The following is a 16195-nucleotide window of genomic DNA, read 5'->3' on the forward strand; positions in this document are numbered from 1 at the left end:
ATATATAGTATATACACACATATGTAGACAAGTATAGATAAAGGTTATGACAATTATGAAGCATGATAATAATAATAGGAACACTCATGAACTTCTACTCCAAAACTAGGGTATTGGTCAAGACTTTTGAAGCTTCTTGTGGGTCCAATACCAGACAAGAGTGGTAGGTTCTCTGCCTGATGCATTTAAATGACCAAATCCTGAAACACCAGGGTTTCAGAGTAAAAGTTTATTTCTAGGTGCAAAGCAGGAGATCAGATGGCCTATTGACCTAAAAATCTGTCTCCCTGAACTGCAGAAATTCTGATAGGTTTATAGTATTAAAAAATGGGCAGGTTTTAGGGTCATGAGCACAATGGCTCAAGATGAGGAGGTTAGAGATGATCTAATTATTGAGCATGTGCAAATTAATTACATGCTTAAGCCACAGAATGTATGTAAGAAATGGTAGCTTTAATACGACAAAAGTTGTGATTTTTAGGGTTATGAGATATAGGTCACTTATAAGTTTTATTTAAGCTACTGCATATATCAGGTTTTACCATTTTGGTTAGATCCAGCTTCGTTTATCAAGATAACTTTGGAATTGTGGCGAATTAGTTCTCGGCTGACTCAAGGCCCTTCATTAATTAACATTAGGGTCTGATTTTAAGTGCTCTTAAAACCCTCAAGTTGAAAATACAGATAAAAGGGGTACAAGTGAGGATCAGTCACAAAGGTTTTATAATCACAAGGGCAACAAGATAAAGGCTATGTAGTTATACAATCATTGTCAGAGATCAAGGCAACTAGATTACACTTAATCAATCTTAGTAATTTCCTTGTAGCTATTCTAATATACTAGAAAGTAAAAAAAAATCTATATGACGATTCAATAATCATAATCATTTGTTAATTCCTACTTTTCAGGTACAGGTCTCTTTTTTAAATCTCACTCCTTTCCACAGTGATAATCCTGTCCTGAGGCTTTTAATTTTCATTCCCTTGCTTTTTGAATTTAGGCTTATCATTTATGTAAGTATTATTAACTGTTTATTTAGTTTTGCTTGTTTTTGTGTTTTATAAAAATGGCATAAGTTTTGTGTGGCTATTTTTTCATTCAACTTTAGATTTTTCAGATCCATCCATGCTGTTTAATATACTTTAATTTGCTTATTTTCCATCCTCTATAATCTTTCTTCAGGTGAATGTACCACAATTTATTTTACTTATTTATTTGGACATCTAAGTTGTTCCCAATTGGGTGATATTAGGCCAGTATGGGGACGTTGTAAACAATATCATTGATCTCTCTTGTATGTATCTCCTTTTGTATGTATGTGAGAGTTTCTCCCAGAGTGGAATACCAAGGTAGTGTCAGAGGGTTTTCCAAAATGATGGTATCAATTTATACTATCACATCCAGTGAATGAGAGTACCTATTTCTCCATATTCTCACCAACATTTTTTTATTTTCAGATTTCTTAATTTTTATCTGGTAGATATAAATTTTCATGTGGTTTTAATGAACAGTCCTTGATTATTAATGAGGATTTCTCATATATTTCTGGTCATTCCTCTTTAATTTAAAAAAAATGCTTTCCTATAACCTCCTGTTTTTACAATATGATTCACTATCTTCCCAGATCTCTCTAAACATACTAGAGTTGTGGGCTTCTAAGTTTTTTTTTTCTACAAATTATTTTGGTTGCCTATAGGGCCAATTTTTTGGCTATCTTTCTTTCTTATTATGCTGTATTCTTTCCTCAAATAGGTGATGATTCCTGAACAGTTCATATTTAAGAATTAGGGAAGGCTCTCGGGGAACTTTATGTATGTAGACAGGGCTTGTTGATGGGCTCACTTTGCTTGAGAATGGTTGAGTGTACAGCCATATATTACACTGGTATCCTGCAAATTCCAGAATTAAAAGAGGTTTGCTTCCTGGCACCAATATCCATACCAGTTGCTGAAAATTTACTCAGATAGTTTGTTCTGTTTCTTTATGGACGATCCTTATCTTTTTTGGCTTGGAAGGTAAACACCTACCCAGTTTTGGAGGATTGGTGGTGGAGCTGACTTTTCTATTCTTTGTAACTTCAAAACATTCTTCTAATTGCTGTTCATCGCTGTCCCTGCTTTCTCTGAGTCTAAAACCTCTGAATATGAAGAGGCCAAGCAAAGCTTTTATTGGTTGTAGCTTCTTCTTTTCTGTTTCTTATAACAGTATTTTTCATATGCATTAAACTTTACAAGAGTTTCTTGAAATCGTTCATCAGCTCACAGCCTTTATCTGTTTTCTACCTTGTTACGGGTTTATATATTTTAAAACACTCCTTTTTAATGTTTGTAGTAAGATTTTTTAGGTAGACATTGGCATTCCAGCAGTTTTGTTTCAAAAGCTGAGAAGGGGAGAAGGAAATGCTTGACCAATGGAATGTCTTTTAAATGAGAAGCCTGGATAAGAGATTTTTGTGCCAGGGGATCTTTTCTGTGGCTGTTGCCTTTATGTAATTCAGATTGATTTGGAGCAAATTTCTTGATTTCCAGGCATCCCTTGTTATATAACTCTGGGAAACCATTTGTTTTGGAGTCCATGCCAATAGGGCCCCCAGGCTGCACAGGTGCAGCGTCTATCTATAAATTGGAGGCAATAATATCCATCAGGATTGTTGAGGGGAATTAAAGGAGAAAACATATGTAAACCATCCAGCACAAAAGCACAAATTGATTATTATCAAAATTATAGAGCCTTTTATTATCTAGTTTAATTTTTACTACTGACAGTATCGTCAATAGCTTAGAGTTTCTGATTGGCATTTTATTTCCTGTCTTGACTTCCCTCACTCAGTGAGAAGAAAAGGTTCTCCATGGTCAGTTAGTTATTCAAGTTTTAGGTAAAGAGAAGAGCCTTATCTCTGAATATGCAATGAGAGATGCAAAACTAAAAGTCCTCATGGAGTGCTCTCTGTTCCTTTTTATGCTATTGAAAAGCTTGGATTTTGATTTAGAACTGCAATATTTATTTATATTTGGATGTTTATTCCTCTTTGATATATTCTTGAAATTTTTACTCTTTGCTATTTTTTGCTGTGATGTGTCCAGGTTGGCATTTTCTTCGAAGTTGTATGTAATTTTATGTTTAAACTGAGACAGCCTTGGCTTATAAATTTTTTTTTTGTTCCTTTTCTCCTTCTGCAGGTTATTGTGGCAGATTTGAGGACTCTGAAAATGTTTCCCTTGAAGGATGCTGAAATGGGTGCCTTTACCTTCTTTGCCTCGGCTCTGCCACATGATGTTTGTGGAAGCAATGGACTTCCTCTCACACCAAATTCCATCAAAATTTTAGGGCGTTTTCAAATCCTTAAGACCATCACTCACCCCAGACTATGCCAGTATGTGGATATTTCTAGGGGAAAACATGGTAAGTATTTTTCCTTTTTGTGCTTTCTACCCTGGTGGCGCCTGATTAAGTTATAAATATACAGTAAATGGATAAAGAAATATGCAGGGCACACACACTACACACTCTCACACTTTCCCATTCATTTACATATCTGTCAGAATCCAAACTCCTTACCTTGTATAATATGCAAGATCCTTCAAGATCTACTCTCTGTTGACCTCTTTGATGCATTTCTTTGTCATTTCTACAGCTTCAGTTCTTCACTCTAGCCACTGATTCACTTACAATTTTCTTCACTGTGCCATGGCTCTTCAAATGTCCTTGCTTTTGTACTTTGCTATTTTTCTCTTCTGGATGATACTATACTGCATTTCCATTCTTTTTCTTGTAAACCCCTACTTTTCCCTCAAATCTCATGTTATGTTACTTTTTGTGGAAGTTTTGCTGCTATCTGGGCTAAGTCCCTTTCCTAGATGCTTTCTTAATTTTTGTATCATATTTTATTATCAATTGCTATCTAATTTGTCTTCTCTGTGGATTGTAAGTTCTTGAGGATAAGGACTAAATGACTTTTACTTCAACTTCACAGCCAATACTGCATGAATGTATGATTTGAATGATTTAATCTTTCTCAGATCAGAGAATCAGGACATTTAATTTTCTCTTTCAGGGAAACTGCCTACCTTAAGCATATGTCTTCAACTTCTGTAAAAAGGAAATGAAAGTTTAATGTGAGAAACTTTAAAATTGTCAATTGGGATGTATTTTATGATTGAAAATAATAATTTGAGCTAACTCTGTCTTCCAGTAAACGGAGTTACTAGAAATTTTTCTTTTTGATCTGCATTACTCTTTTCCTGTAGGATTCTGTATTAGTTTGTTAAGCTGCCAGAATGCAATATACCTGAAATGGAATGGTTTTTTTTTTTTTTATTTTTTACATTTTTGCATTTAAGAAAACAAACAATATACTTAGTAACCATAGGCATATTTAAATAAAGTATCAATATAATCAGTGTAAAGCCTGTGTTTGCACAGTAAGTTTCATAAACCAATTTAAAATTAAGGCAGCAAGGAAAAAAATCTACATGTTCGGATAGCAAAGTTCTAAAATTTTAAGTATTGAAAACTAACTTAGATACCATTTGATCAGGTGTCAAAACTGAATGTTCTCAAAATATCAGGTAGAAAGTTCTTACAAATATCTGCATTGTGATAGTAATGACCTATGTTACCATACATAATCTGTTATACAGGTATTTTTACAATTAATATATGGAAATCTTAACCCCTAAAATGGTTATCTTAGTTAGTTTATCCATAGGCATATTAAAAAAAAATCTAAATAATCATCGTAAAGTCTGTTTGTACAATATGTTTCATAAACCAATTTAAAATTAAGGAAGGAAGGAAAAAATTCTATAAATAAAGATATCAAAGTACTTGAATTCTAAATATTAAACAGTTATCTTAAATACCATTTGATTAGCTATCGAAACTGTATGTGTTCTCAAAATATCAAGTAAAAAGTTGTTACAAATATGAACTTTGCTATAGTAGTGAGCTATGTTACTAAATATTTTCAAATTTTTGATTTCAGAAATTTATTCTATTTAATATTACTATAACTGCCTATAGTTTTTTTCTAATCATTTTTTGTAGTAAAATATAACATACAGATACTAAGAAAAGAAAGAAAAAAAGCAATAATTTTCAAAGCACACTTCAACAGGCAGCCACAGAGCTTGTCATGGGCTACCCTCAACTCTGATTTTTCCTTCTAGCTGCTCCAAAAAACTGGCGGCTTTATCAGAGTCATAATAATGGAATCATACAGTATCTGTCCTTTTGTGCCTGATTTATTTCACTCAGCATTATGTCCTCAAGGTTCATCTATGTTGTCATATGTTTTGGGACGTCATTTTGTCTAAATGCTGCATAATATTCCATCGTATGTATATACCACATTTTGTTTATTCACTCGTCTGTTGATGGGCATATTGTTTCCATCTCTTGGCAATTGTGAATAGCGCCACTATGAACATTGGTGTGCAAATGTCTCTTTGTGTCACTGCCTTCAACTCTTCTGGGTATATACCAAGTATTGGTAATACTAGGTCATAGGGAAATTCAATATTTAGTTTTCTGAGAAATCGACAAACTGATTTCCACAGCGGCTGAATCATTTCACATTCCCACCAACAGTGAATAAGTGTTCCAATTTCTATGCATCCTCTCCAATATTTATAATTTCCTGTTTGTTTAATACCAGCCATTCTTACAGGTGTGAGGTAATATTTCATTTTCATCTTAATTTGCATTACTCTTATAGCCAGTGAAGATGAGCAGCTCTTCATAGGCTTTTTTTTTAGCCATTTGTATTTGTTCTTCAGAAAAGTTCCTATTCATTTCCTCAGCCCATTTTACAGCTGTGTTGTTTGTTCTCTTGTTGGTGAGCTGTATAATTTCTTTATGTACACAGAATATCAAGCCGTTATCCGATATGTGGTTTCCAAATATTTTCTCCCATTGAGTTGGCTGCTGTTCAACTTGTTACCAAAATTTTTTGAGGCACAGAAGCTCTTGATCTTCTGTTTTTTCTTCCACAGCTATTAGCTGTCTTTCTTTCTTTCTCAGCTTTCTTTCTTTCTTTCACAGCTGTCACAGCTGTTTGTTTTTCTTTCACAGCTTGTACTTTTGGTATAAAGTTCAAGGAGCTACCTCCTATTACTAGATCTTGAAGATGTTTCCCTCCATTTTTTTCAAGAAGCTTTATGGTACTGGCTCTTACATTTTAGGTCTGTGATCCATTTTGAATTAATTTTTGAATAGGATATAAGGTAGGGGTCCTCTTTCATTCTTTTGGCTATGGAAATCCAGTTCTCTTATGCTCACTTATTGAAAAGACTATTCTGTCCCAGTTCAGTGGATTTGGGGACCTAATCGAAGACCAAATGTCCATAAATTTGGTGGTCAATCTCTGCACTCTATTCTGTTCCACTGCTTAGTCCTTCTGTGTTTGTGCTAGTACCATGCTGTTTTCACCACTGTGACTTTACAGTAAGCTTTAAAGTCAGGAAACGATAGACCTACCAGTATGCTCTTCTTTTTTTAGAATAACTTTAGCTATTTGAAATCTCTTTCCCTTCCATATGAATTTGATAACCAATTTTTCCAAGTCTTAAAAGTAGGTTCTTGGGATTTTTATTGGTATTGCATTGACTCTGTAGATCAGTTTGAGTAGAATTGACATCTTGATGATATTCAACCTTCCTATCCATGAACATGGAATTTCTTTCTATCTATTTAGGTCATTTTTTATTTCTTTTAGCAATTTTTTATAATTTTCTGTGTATAAGTCCTTGACATCCCTAGTTAAGCTTATTCCTAGGTAGGTAATTCTTCTGGTCACTATTCTGAATGGAATTTTTTCCTTAGTTGTCCCCTCACATAGGTCATTGCTTTTGTATAGAAACATTTCTGAATTTTGTACATTAATCTTGTATCCTGCCACTTTGCTGAATTTATTAGCTCAGTTTTCTCAGGATTTTCTAAGTATAGGATCATTTATTTATTAGCTCAATTTTCACAGGATTTCCTAAGTATAGGATCATGTCATCTGCGAATAATGGAAGTTTTACTTCTTCCCTTCCTATTTGGATATGTCTTATTTCTTTCTCCTGTCTAATAGCTCCAGCTAGTACTTGTAATACAGTGTTGAATAATAGCGGTGACAATGGACATCTTTGTCTTGTCCCTGATCTGAATGGGAATGCTTTCAATTTCTCACCTGTATTAGTTAGGGTTTTCTAGAGAAACAGAATCAACAGGAAACACTCACAAATATAAAATTTATAAAAGTGTTTCACATAACCATGAGAACGCAGAGTCCAAATCCACAGGGTAGGCTGTGAAGCTGGCAATTCCGATGGAGGGTCTGGATGAACGCCACAGGAGAGGTTCACCAGCTGAAGCAGGAAGAGAGCCTGTCTCTTCTGAATTCTCCTTAAAAGGCTTCCAGTGACTAGATTAAACATCACTCATTGTAGAAGACACTTCTCTTGGCTGATTACAAATAGAATCAGCTGTGGATGCATCTCACGTGTTCATGATTTAATTCTATGAAATGTCCTTAGCGCAACAGACAGGCCAGCACTTGCCCAACCAGACAAACAGGTACTACCACTTGGCCAAGTTGACACGTGAACCCGACCATGACACTCACCATTAGGTATAATGCTGGCTGTGGTGTTTTTCATATATGCCCTTTATGATATTGAGAAAGTTTCCTTTGATGCCTTATTTTTGAAGTGTTTTTATCAGGAAAGGATGCTGTATTTTGTCAAATGTTTATTCAGCATCAATCGATATGATCATGTGATTTTTTCCTTTGGATTTGTTAATGTGCTGTATAAAGTGGATTGATTTTCTTATGTTAAACCACCCTTGCATTCCTGGTATGAATCCCACATGATCATAATGTATAATTCTTTTAATGTAGCATTAGATATGCTTTATTAGAATTTTGTTTAGAATTTTTACGTCTATGTTCATTAGGGAGATTGGTCTGTCTTTATATGATTTTCATATTAGAGTGATATTAGCTTCATAAAATGAATTAGTATTCCTTTTTCTTCAGTATTTTGGAAGAGTTTCAGCAGGATTGGCATTAGTTATTTTTGAAAAGTTTGATAAAATTCTCCTGTGAAGCCATCAGGTCCTGGGCTTTTCTTCATGGGAAGATTTTTTATAACTGGTTAGATCTCTGTACTTATAATTAATTTGTTGAGATCTTCTATTTTATTTTGAAGCAGTATAAGTAATTGATTTCTAGGAATTTTCCATTTCATCTGAGTTGTCTAATTTGTTGGTATATAGTCATTCATAATTTTCTCTTATGATTTTTTAAATTTCTTCATGATCTGTGGTAACCAACCCCCTCTCATTTCTGATTTTATCTATTTGTGTCCTCTCTCTTTTCTTCTTTTGTAGTCTAATAGGGGACCATCAATTTTATTAGTTTTCTCCATGAACCAACTTTTAGTTTTTTTTATTCTTTCTATTGTTTTATTGTTCTCCAGTTTGTCTATTTCTGCTTTAGTCTTTATTATTGCTCTTCTTTTATTTGCTTTGGAGTACATTTACGGTTCTTTCTCTAAAATCTCCAGGTGAGCAGTTAAATCCTCAATTGTTTCTGGTGGTCTTTAAAAACAGTTATTGAGTAAAAAGCATTTGCTATATCAATAGCTGCATAACAGGTAACCAGGGGATGTGTTGATTTGCTGAAGTAATGATACCACATCTGGTACAGCTGCAACTGGAGTCACCACCAGGTTAAGTTTATGATAATCCACTGTCATCCTCCCAGATCCAGTGGTTTTTTGTATAGGCCAAACAGGAGAGTTGAATGGGGGTGTTGGGAATCAGTACCCTTGCATCCTTCAGGTTCTTAATGGCGGCACTAATCTCTGCAGTCCTTCTTAGAATACACTATTGCTTTTGGTTTACTATTTTGTAGATAGAGGCAGTTCTAGTGGCTTCCACTTGGCCTTTCCTACTATATTATACTAGGCCAGTTCTAGCATTTCAGCTCTATGTAGGTCACTTTTGGGTTTATGCTTCAGCCCCCTGTCCCCCCAAATTGTAAGGGCCCTTTCTGACCCCTTGAGTTACAACATTGAATCCAGACCTCTATTAGTGGACCATATCAATAAATTCAGTCTGACTCAACTTTATGTTCCTTCTACCTTCATTCCACACCATTAATATCCATTCCCACACATATTCCCCTGATTTATGTCCATATAAATTGGAAAAATCAGGCAGTTCATTTGTAGCGTAATGCACCTCCTCATAAGTAACACATTGTACCTCATCCTTCTGGACCTGTTGTAACTTCAGTCTAGATCTAGGTCTGGAAGAAACAAGGGGTGATGGGGGTGGTTCATGGGAGGAGTTAGTAATATCTGGCAAGCACACTGCCATGTGGCATTCCATTATAGTTTCATCTAGTGAAACAGGATTAATCTCTTCAGCTGGGGATGAGGGCTGTTGCAAGTTTATCAGGCACAGGGGATTTAATCTCTTCAGGTGGATACTGGATGGCCAGTTCCTCAGTGTATATTGGAGGTGGGTGGCTAACTTCCCAGGGAAGACCATTACATGTTTATCTGGCAAAGGAGACTCAGAAGAATCTAGGGTTTCATTGTTCTCACCACCATCATCAGCCCTTTTGTCCTCATTCCAGTTTTCCTGATCCTATTCCTTCCCAATCAGTGCCCTCACTTGAACAGCAGACATGCCTCTAAGATTAAGAATTCAATTTACATTGTAATTCAGTCAGTAGCACAATTAGACTCTGGGTCTGGTTTTCAGAAATCTCAGTCTGCAGCTACAAGAAGTAAGAGTTTCTTTCAGGGCACATAGAAGCTTTGATGTCTTTCATGCAGTGCACTTGAGCTGAGAATTTGAAGTCTCATGCCCATCCCTTTCTTTAACAACTAAATCCAGCATATATAGAAACAACCAGCCAATATTATTATACTTTTTTAACTCCAGAAAACTCTGTTAAGGTATCACATACACTATCATCCAGACCCTTGCATCTTATAAGTATTTGAGTAGCAATACCTAATAGTGATATTTGGTGTATCTCTATTGATAGTTTACTTCATGGACAATCATTGGACTATCATGTCTTTTTGATCATTGGAATCACATTAGAAAGCCAATTCCCAAAAACCAAGAAGCCACTCAGAAATCTCATCCATATGATTCTATTTCTCAAGAACCACTCCTGGTTCCAACAGCTATATATGGGTTCTCCAGAGAAACAGAACTGACAGGATACACACACACACACAAAGAGATTTATTATAGGAATTGTTTTATGACTCTGGGCATTGGGAAGTTCAAATTTCATCGAGCAGGCTGCATATTGCCAACTCCAATGACGATTTCATTGAATTCCTAGGATAAATTGGCTGGCTTATATAGATAAAGAAATTCTTCCTTCTCACTGTTGAGATCATTCTTCAACTGATTGGTTGAGGCTTCTCCCATTACTGAAGGCAGTCCTCTTTATTGATAGTAGATATAATCGGCCATGGATTAGAGGCAATCAACTGACTAATAATTTAAATCCATGAAATACCCTCAATCAAGCCAGTGTTCAATTGACTAAAACCACTGGACACCATAACTAGCCAAGTTTGCACATGAACTTAACCATCATAGACATAAATATAAATACACACACAGACACACATTATTTTGGGGGCTCCTTTTGCTTTGCTGAGTTGTCTTTGATTGCTCCATATTAGTAAATGTCTAGCATGTTTGGCCTAAGCTTTCAAAAACAAGAATGTGAGTGCAGCCATAATTGAGGCCTTATGGGTCTCTCTCTACAGGGACAAACTGTAGGGCAGAGTTGATAGAAAGCTGAATTTGAAGTAAAAGTTATAAAAACGCTAGTAAATTGAAGAGGTACTTAGAAACCAGTCTTTCTTGTCAACCCTGACTTTCCTTATGTTATACCTTGCATACTAGCAATATGAGTTATAACTGGGGTTACAATAAATAGTTCAACAGACTCGTACCATTCTATAGCCCTCATTAACCTAAATGCCAAGTATTTGGATATGAATAAGACAGGATCCCAGATACAAAGTAAGCTCCAGAAATAGTAGAGGAGAAAAATGCAAACGTGATTTTAATGCAGTAATTGTTGTTGTAATAGATGATGTACACTGTGATATATTATGGGAATGCAAAGGAGGGAAAGCTATATTCTGCATGGAAGAGTGTTGCTTTAGCCAATATCATGTAAAAATTTGCGGGAGGTTGGGTAAGGAATTTTTGGAGACAGAGATGTTGCTCTGTTGTCTGTAAAGTTTTATTTCCTTATATTTATTCATTTTAACAACAAATGGCCTGAAAGGGTTAATAGATTTTCAAAATATGTGTTGACCTTTTGACACAGACCTAAAAAACAATTTTAATATCATTCTTAATAATTTTCATTCTTTTTAAATAAATTTACATTTCTTAATTATCTTATTTCATTCCAAATAAAATTTGAGGAAAGTTGTGGACATACATACAATATTTTTATATATATGGTACACAAAGGAAAAATATATAATCATAGTGGGAAGAGAGAAAGCAAAGTTAGATTAAGATATGAGTTTAGTATTATTAATATATAGTTTCTTCAGATGGACCATAATATTTTTTTGTAAACTTCTTGTAGGTCAAGGCAAAGGAGGAAATCCATTCTTTTAGATTACTTTTTTTCTTTTCTTTTCTTTTTTTAAAATTTTTTAACATATGATCATCCAGTTCTACATATATATTCAGTAATTCACAATATCATCACATAGTTGCAATTCATCATGATCATTTCTTAGAACATTTGCATCAATTCAGAAAAAGAAATAAAAAGACAACAGAAAAAGAAATAAAGCGAAAACAGAAAAAATAAATAAATAAAAAAATTATACATACCATACCCCTTACCCTTCCCTTTCATTAATCACTAGCATTTCAATCTAAATTTATTTTAACATTTGTTCCCCCGTTATTTATTTTTATTCCATATGTTCTACTCATCTCTTGACAAATGTGAAAAAAAAAGATCAGTTGCAAATTTTATACTGTTCTTAATATCTGTTTTCCAGATGAAGTATGGAGATATTAATATGAAAACTTCTTTGGTACAGGTATCTAAGATATCCTACTTGTGTTGTTATGGGTATCATTCAGAACACATCTGGCTAAGTTTGCTTTGGTATTCTGTTTCTGTTTTTTATGTGTTGTGTGTGTTCATCTCTGAGCTGGGAAGTTTCTATCTTCTTGACCCATATTTTCTTGGGTGAACATCTGTGGAAACTAAATTCAACAGTTTAAAATAGTGGCTTTACATCAGGGGCCACAGGAGCCTATCCATTAGCTTCAGGAGGTCTGTAAACTCTTTGAAATTTTATATAAAATTGAGTGTGTAGGTATGTATGCATGTACATGCATGCACATTCAGTTTCTAGATACAGAGTCTATTGTTTTCATCAGATTCTTGAAGAGGATTCCTAGTGTAAAGAAGGGGTATAAAAGAGCACAAAGAGTAAGATGGCAGAGCAAAGTGGAGCAAGTTCACTCCTGCTTTGTGAAACAAGATAGGAAAAATACCCAGGGGAAAAAATGCCCAGGACTTCAGGTCCCAGGGTGTGAGTAGTCTAGGAGGGCCTTTAGGTAGTATTGGGGAGGAGAACTTCAGTGGATCAGGGAAGAATGAATGGGTCTGGTGAGGAAGGCACAATAGGAGGGAACAGACCTTCCTCAGCTCCAGCTTGCACAGCTGCCAGCTGGGGAAACCTCCCACATGGTTGCAGTGGACAGAGCCCCTGGGAGAGGCTGGAGGCCAGCGATCCTCCACTGCAGGGCAGGCCTCCTGGAGGGAGTGATCACTTGGTTGGATGCAGGAATAGTCGGCTGCAGGTGCTGTGTCTGGCAGGCCCATGAGCACTATGCATCTGCTGATCAGCTGATCCCCCACTTTGGTCAGCTCCCCACTCCCCCTGGCAGAGACCTGCCAGCGGCTACCCCTAGTGGAGCAGCCGCCCTTGCTGAGCATACCCACCTTGAGTTGCTCTGGCCAGGAAGGGCTGGGCTGATGGAGGAGGAGCTTCTAGCCGGTCATCTGCTGGGGAGAAGGGTAAGTGCAGGCAAGTTAACTCCCTATCTACCTAGGTCTTTATTTTTATTTTTTATTTTTATCTCTTATTGCTCTTAATATTTTTTTTATTTTTCCCCCTTTTAAAACATATTCTTTCTATACATTTTTATTTGTAATGTAATTGTCCTTTTCTCATTTTTAATATTCTAATTTTTTATAAATATTTTATATATTTTTATTCTTTGTTTTCTATTTTTTATTTCACATATTATTTTTATTATTCCATTTAATTTATCCTTATTATTACTATCGTTATTTTTCTCTTAAATTTTCTCTCCCTCTGGTGGGCATCAGCCTAACTTCACTCTTGGGTGCCTGTTATTGTTGAGATGTACTTTGCTGTGGTTCTTGTTTTTGTGTTTCATATTTTTATTATATTATTATTTTACTTTATCATCTTTTTTCTTCTTTTTTTCTTTTCTCATTCTGCGTGTGTGTGTGTGTGCATACACTGAGAGTCAAACCTGGGTTTCCTTCATGGTGGGCAAACATTCTGCCACTAGAGTGCCCACGCAACCCAGCCTAGCTTCTAATAGACCCTTAAGTTGAATTGTATCCCCTACATGAGATCCTTAGACCTTGATTTGGTGGAGAATAACTGACAAAGTGCGAAAGGAAACAGTCAGTAAAAACTAAGTAAATGCAAAACTTTAGAAGAGTGAAGGAAATCAACTTGCAAAATAACCATATTAAGATATTCCAGTGCCCCAAACACAACAGAAAAATTACAAAGCATACAAAGATCCAAGCAGAAATGACCCAGGTAAATGACCAAATCAAAATTCCAGAGGTGACAGAGATATGGAACAACTACTCAAGGATATTTATAAAGAAATAAAGGATATCAGGGAGACACTAGAAGAGCATAAAGAAGAATTCAGGAAGTTAAATAGAAATGGCAGATCTCACAAAAATGAAAGATACAGTAGACCATGTAAAAAATATACTGGAGACAACAATAGCAGATTTGAAGAAGAGGAAGGAAGAATAAGTGAGCTAGAAGATAGAAAAGTGGAACTAGAGTGTACAAAAGAACAAATGGCAAGAAAGATGGAAAAAATGAACTGGATTGTAGGAAAATGATGGGCAACAATAGGCCCAAAAATAGAAGAATTATTGGTGTCCCATAAGGAGAAGATAAGATTAAAGGGCTGGGAAAGTTGAAGATATGATCATAGAACACTTCCCAACCTTTATAAAAGACACTAATAGGCACATCAAAGAGGCCCAGCAAACTCCAAATACAATAAATTTGAACAGACCCACTCCAAAACACATACTATCAGGTGTTGAGGAGAAACAGAAAGTCCTGAAAGCAGTACAAGAAAAAGCAATCTACTACATACAAGGGAAAGCACATAAGACTGATTTCAGACTACTCAACAGGTACCATGGAAGCAAGAAGGTAATGATATGATATTTTTAAGATCCTGAATGAGAAAGGATTTCAACTAAGAATTCTATATCCAGCCAAGTTATCTTTCAAAATTGAGAAAGAGGTTAAAATCGTGAAAGACAAAGAAAGATTGAGAGAACTAGTCAATAAGAGATTAGCACTACAAGAAATATTAAAGGGAGCCCTCAATTGATAAAGAAAGAGAAGGAGCTCTGGAGGAGGGCACAGAATTGTAGAATATGAGAAAGGTAATTGTTCTGGTTTGCTAGTTGCCGGAATGCAACACACCAGAGACGGATTGGCTTTTAATAAAAGGGGATTTATTTTGTTGGTTCTTCAGAGGAAAGGCAGCTAACTTTCCACTGAGGTTCTTTCTTACGTGGAAGGCACAGGATGGTCTCTGCTGGTCTTCTCTCCAGGCCCCTGGGTTCCAACAACTTTCCCCGGGGTGATTTCTTTCTCCACCTCCAAGGGCCTGGGCTGAGCTGCAAGTGCTGAAATGAGGAATGCCAAGCTGCTAAGCTGTGCTACATTGTGATCTCTCATTTAAGCACCAGCCAATTAAGTCAAACATCACTCATTGCAGCAGACACGCCTCCTAGCCGACTGCAGATGTAATTGGCAACAGATGAGGAACTAAGGGCAGAGGAACAGCAGCATGACGGCTTAGTAAGGTGCGCGCATCTTAGGTCCTCCTCCAGAACAACTACTAAATAACCAGAAACAGTACAGAACAGCTCCCGGAACCACGACATAGACCGGACACATAGCGTACCCCAGTCTGGACCGACTGGACCGGCTGCGAGACTCCGCAGTGGTGAGTTCCCCGAGCTGCGTGCGCTTCCCCGGGCCGCAGCAGCTGGCGGCCGGCACCCCTCCCTCACGGGCAGCTTCCTGGATGGCTGAGAGTCTCGGAGAGGTGAGTTCCCCAAGCTGCAGCGGCCGGCAGCCCTCCCTCACAGGTGGCTTCCCGGACCGACTGTGAGTCTTGGAAAGGGGAGTTCCCCAAGCCGCGGCAGCCGGCAGCCGGCACCCCTCCCTCACAGGTGGCTTCCCGGACCGACTGAGAGTCTCAGAGAGGCGAGTTCCCCAAGCCGCGGCGGCCGGCGGCCAGCACCCCTCCCTCGCGGGCGGCTTCCTGAACTGGCCGTGAGTCTCGGATCAGTGAGTTCCCCAAGCTGCGGCGGCCGGCGACCAATGGCCCTCCCCCACAGGCGGCTTCCCGGAGGGAAAGGAAAGAGTCTCCAGCAGTAGCAGGGACTGAGTCCAACTAAACACCAATAGTGGCATTAATAAACAAATTCTGACTACTAAAAATAGGCCCCCAGCACAGGCGAAACTGATCAAGGCGGAAGTCACCTATTGGGCTAACTGAAAAAGAGAAAAGGGGGCAAAACAGAGCCTTCTGCGGCTGTTTCTGTGGAGGCTTGGTTGCCTCTGAGCTCAGCGCTGGGATTACACAGATTGCAACTGCCCCAAACGCAGAAACAGGCTGCTTTTAGGGCTCTCTACCATCTGAACCTTCCCCAGGGAGGGGTGAAACGCAACTCAGGTGGAATCCTTCTCTCAAGGAATTCAGATCCCAGGACTTCGCAATTTGAAGCCATTAACCAGCCTACAACCTTTCCTCTGTCTCCACCATGCACCCAGCACGGAGAGCCTTCCAAAGTTAAAAGAGCCACAA

General features: G+C 37.2%; 1 protein-coding gene across 8 annotated transcripts in view; it reads left to right on the forward strand.

Annotated features, from left to right (window-relative positions):
* Positions 1-16195, forward strand: part of TBCK (TBC1 domain containing kinase) — a 288273-nt gene that overhangs the window by 6215 nt on the left and 265863 nt on the right. For 7 of the 8 annotated variants that reach the window (XM_077142625.1, XM_077142621.1, XM_077142622.1 and 4 more), the window contains exon 2: positions 3181-3403. In XM_077142625.1, coding sequence (XP_076998740.1) covers positions 3211-3403 — 193 coding nt within the window. In that variant the 5' untranslated portion in view covers positions 3181-3210. Of the gene's footprint in view, positions 1-3180; positions 3404-16195 lie in introns of those variants that run through there. The other variant, XM_077142620.1, reaches the window with a different exon arrangement.

Source organism: Tamandua tetradactyla, chromosome 24, assembly GCF_023851605.1.
Source record: "Tamandua tetradactyla isolate mTamTet1 chromosome 24, mTamTet1.pri, whole genome shotgun sequence".
NCBI lineage: Eukaryota > Metazoa > Chordata > Mammalia > Pilosa > Myrmecophagidae > Tamandua > Tamandua tetradactyla.